Here is a 1,443-nt window from a genome sequence, read left to right on the forward strand (position 1 = left end):
AATTAAAAGGTTAAACCTAGAGATAGTAATACCCGACTTGACCAATTTCACTTGTATTGTATGAACACCCATTTGGGCTTGAGAAAGCCAAATCGGGAAGAGTCACTCAAACTACCGAGAGGTATAGAGTGAGCACTTATGTGTGATGGTTATATCATGACCCCAATCATAACAAGCTTGTCATAGATTCTTGATACCCATTAGATACTTACCTAGGCGGAAGTCACTTCCCTAGTGCCTTTTTAACACTTTAAAATTTTCACTAAAAATATTGTACGTAGCTTATACTCAACATACAATAGTATAAAATTAGAATAGAATCAATTGCAACAATGTTTGGAAGTGCAATTAGGAACAACACGCGTTAGATACCCAACTCCAAGCTAAATTAACTCCCTGTGAAAATCGATCCCGACCTCGTTCGGTAAATCTGCATCGACCATCCTCTCTACTCTTTAGTGGTGTAGGTATGGCCTTGATCAGGGTCCTCCTGTACAAGACTTCCCCATTGAGGAAAAAGTGGTTTGCTAACCTCTTGAGGGGTCACTTTTGACCATTAGTAGCATTCTTTGGGTACTCCTGGGTTGCAAGAAATTTCTTGATGTCGTGATACCATGGTTTACCATATGGTTCTTCATTCACATGGAAGCAATAGTCATGTTGATCCCTGATCTCTACCTCGATAGGGTCGATGTAGTTCTTCTCTGGATGTTGAATCATAGATGATAAGGTTGCAAGGGCGTCGGCAAACTCGTTCTGAATTCTTGGGACGTGCTTGAACTCAATCTTTATGAACTTCATGCACGGCTCCTTCATGCAATGCAGGTACGACAATATCTTGACATTCTTGGTGAACCATTCTCCTTGGACTTGGTGTATCAATAAATCGGAATCTCCTATGACCAAAAGTTCTTTGATGTTCATGTCAACTGCCATTCTGATTCCAAGGATGAATGCTTCGTATTCAACCATATTATTGGTACTAGGAAATCTTATCTTTGTCGATGGTGGGTAGTGTTTTCCAGATTCCAAAATCAGGACTGCCCCAATCCCGACTCCTTTGAAGTTTGCTACTCCATCTAAGAACATTCTCCACATGGGGTATGATTCTACAATATCCTCCCTGGCAAATAACACTTCTTCATCAGGGAAAATACATGGCAAGCGGTTCGTAATTTCCATCCACTGGATTCTCGGCGAGGGGGTTGGCTAAAGCTTTCCATTTGATAGCCTTTTGATTTATGTGCATAATGTCAAATTTGTTGAGGAGAATTTGCCATTTAGCTAGCTTTCTGGTAAGCATTGGATTCTGATAAATACACTTGAGCGGATCGAGTCGAGATATCAGATATGTAGTGTATGCCGACATGTAATGCCTTAGCTTTTGAGCAATTCAAGTCAGAGCACAGCAAGTGTGTTCTATCAGGGTATACTTGGCCTCAC

The 1,443-nt window shown here is 40.9% G+C and overlaps 1 protein-coding gene across 1 annotated transcript; it reads right to left on the bottom strand.

Annotated features, from left to right (window-relative positions):
* Positions 1-543: 543 nt before the first annotated feature.
* On the bottom strand, positions 544-1,182 carry LOC138898638 (uncharacterized). The gene has a single exon (XM_070184718.1). The coding sequence runs from the start codon at positions 1,180-1,182 to the stop codon at positions 544-546; it is 639 nt and encodes a 212-aa protein (XP_070040819.1).
* Between the last annotated feature and the right edge of the window lie 261 nt (positions 1,183-1,443).

This window comes from Nicotiana tomentosiformis, chromosome 9 (assembly GCF_000390325.3).
Source record: "Nicotiana tomentosiformis chromosome 9, ASM39032v3, whole genome shotgun sequence".
Lineage (NCBI taxonomy): Eukaryota > Viridiplantae > Streptophyta > Magnoliopsida > Solanales > Solanaceae > Nicotiana > Nicotiana tomentosiformis.

Excerpts from the sequence above, each read along its gene's own strand:
- LOC138898638 (XM_070184718.1), bottom strand. The coding sequence starts at position 1,182 with ATGGAAATTACGAACCGCTTGCCATGTATTTTCCCTGATGAAGAAGTG.